This window comes from Argentina silus, assembly GCF_951799395.1.
Source record: "Argentina silus genome assembly, contig: scaffold_806, whole genome shotgun sequence".
NCBI lineage: Eukaryota > Metazoa > Chordata > Actinopteri > Argentiniformes > Argentinidae > Argentina > Argentina silus.
The window spans coordinates 2,501-5,000 of record NW_028152437.1 but is presented as its reverse complement, the minus strand read 5'-3'; the positions used below and the strand labels follow the sequence as shown (position 1 = coordinate 5,000).

The 2,500-nt window shown below is 45.7% G+C and overlaps 1 protein-coding gene across 1 annotated transcript in view; it reads left to right on the top strand.

The window, feature by feature from the left end:
* LOC310824820 (regulator of G-protein signaling 14-like) overlaps positions 1-2,038 on the top strand; it is a gene marked incomplete at both ends in the record, with an annotated part of 8,082 nt that extends 6,044 nt beyond the window's left edge. The window contains 2 exons of the mRNA XM_083698073.1: positions 1,310-1,403; positions 1,890-2,038. Coding sequence (XP_083554199.1) covers positions 1,310-1,403; positions 1,890-2,038 — 243 coding nt within the window. The remainder of the gene's footprint in view (positions 1-1,309; positions 1,404-1,889) is intronic.
* Between the last annotated feature and the right edge of the window lie 462 nt (positions 2,039-2,500).

The following is a 2,500-nucleotide window of genomic DNA, read 5'->3' as shown; positions in this document are numbered from 1 at the left end:
AGTGGTGGATGATCACAGGATCCTTCACATGGTAAAGAAAAACCCCTTCACAACATCTAGCCAAGTGAAGAACACTCTCCAGGAGGTCGGCATGTAATTATCCAAGTCTACCATAAAGAGAAGACTTCACAAGAGCAAATACAGAGGGTGCAACACAAGGTGCAAACCTTTCATAAGCCTCAAGAATAGAAAGGCCACATTAGACTTTGCCAAAAAAACATCTACAAAAGCCAGCCCTGTTCTGGAACAGCATTCTTTGGACAGATGAAACTAAGATCAACCTGTACCAGAATGAAGGGAAGAAAAAAGTATGGAGAAGGCTTGGAACGGCTCATGATCCGAAGCATACCACATCATCTATAAAACACGATGGAGGCAGTGTGATGGCATGGGCATGCATGGCTTCCAATGGCACTGGGTCACTAGTGGTTATTGATGATGTGACAGAAGATAGAAGCAGCCGAATGAATTCTGAAGTGTTTAGGGAAATACTGTCTGCTCAGATTCAGCCAAATTCAGCAAAGTTGATTGGACGGTGCTTCACAGTACAGATGGACAATGACCCAAAACATACTGCGAAAGCAACCCAGGAGTTTTTTAAGGCAAAGAAGTGGAATATTTTGTAATGGCCGAGTCAATCACCTGATCTCAACCTGATCAAGCATTTCACCTGCTGAAGACAAAACTAAAGGCAGAAAGACCCACAAACAAACAACAACTGAAGACAGCTGCAGTAAAGGCCTGGCAAAGCATCACAAAGAGGAAACCCAGCATTTGGTGTCCATGGGTTCCAGACTTCAGGCTGTCATTACCTGCAAAGGATTCTCGACGAAAATGAACATTTTATTAATGATTATGTTAATTTGTCCAATTACATTTGAGCCCCTGAAAATAGGGGACTGTGTATAAAAATGGTTGCAATTCTTAAACGTTTCATACAATATTTTTGTTCAACCCCTTGAATTAAAGCTGAAAGTCTGTCCTTCAATTACATCTCGATTGTTTTATTTCAAATCCATTGTGGTGGCGTACAGAGACAAAGTTACGAAAATTGTGTCACTGTCCAAATATTTCTGGACCTAACTGTATATATGATTATTATTAATATATACACATCACTATTATTAATATAAACACATCACTATTATTACTATATATACATCACAATTATTAATGTTAACACATCACTATTATTACTATATATACATCACTATTATTAATATATACACATCACTATTATTTTATGAAGATTTTAAAAGGACACAATTGACAGTAAATCCAGTTTGAGGTTTGATCCTGTGTTGTTCAGGGCAGGAGAAGAGCAGGGGTGGAGGAGGACATCCCTCTCAGAACCAGCACCAGGCAGAGGAACCCAGGGGTCCGCAGAACCTACGACATGGATGGTGAGGAGCAGGTCCAGACCAGGGGAGGCTGGCGGAGGTAGAAATAGGAGGACGGGCTCATTGTAATGCATGGATCCGTTTGATACCATTCCTAATTCCATTCCATGCATTCCAATGAGCCCGTCCTCCTATTTCTACCTCTGCTAGCCTCCCCTGAGGTAGTCTTTGTGTACCTGGGTGACAGCACATTGAGGAAGAGTACAGTTCGGGACTGCTGTATCCTAGCGACAGTATCCTAGCTACAGTATCCTAGCTACAGTATCTTAGTTACAGTATCCTACCTCCAGTATCTTATCTAGAGTATCTTGTCTATAGTATCCTAGCTACAGTATCCTAGCTACAGTACCATTGGATTATTACTTGTTGTCATGTACCTTGAGAAGAAACAAAAGATGATGATAATGACAACAATGTGTTTGTGTGTGTGTGTCTGTGTGTGTGTGTGTGTGTGTGTGTGTGTGTGTGTGTGTGTGTGTGTGTGTGCAGGTTTGATGGACCTCCTGTCCACGTCTCCGTGCTGTGGTGTTGACGACCAGAGAGGTCTTCTGAGGAAGGAGCAGCTGTGGCTGCCACTATTCCTACAGCGCCCCCTGGTGGAGGAGGAGGAGGGGAGGAGGAGGAAAGAGGAGGAGGGGAGGAGAGAGGAGGAGGAGGGGGGGGGGAGGAGAGAGGAGGAGGGGAGGAGAGAGGAGGAGGAGGGGAGGAGGAGGAGGAGGAGGAGGAGGTGTGAAGGAGGACTGAGGGTGTCAGAGACAGAGGAGGAGTGTGTGTTTGCGCCCGCCGGTCCTCAGCCCTCAGCCCCGCCCCTCTCCTGGTCCCCCTGGGAGGTACCACCTGAAACAGAGGGAGGGGGGGGGGGACCAGACCACTCTCAGCCCAGAGACACCTCTCTGACCCGGGCAGGGAGACTGTCGTGTGAGGGCGGATAATGTCGCCCAAACTGTCAACATTCCAGAGCGCCAAGAGTGACGACACTCACCAGAAATGCATCAATTATGATGCTTCATTTTGTAGCCAATCAGAGTGTTGTTGCTAGGTAAACACCTGGTAAAAGGCTTGGCGCTCTAGGTGGTGAGGGCAGAAACGTTAAACGTGTG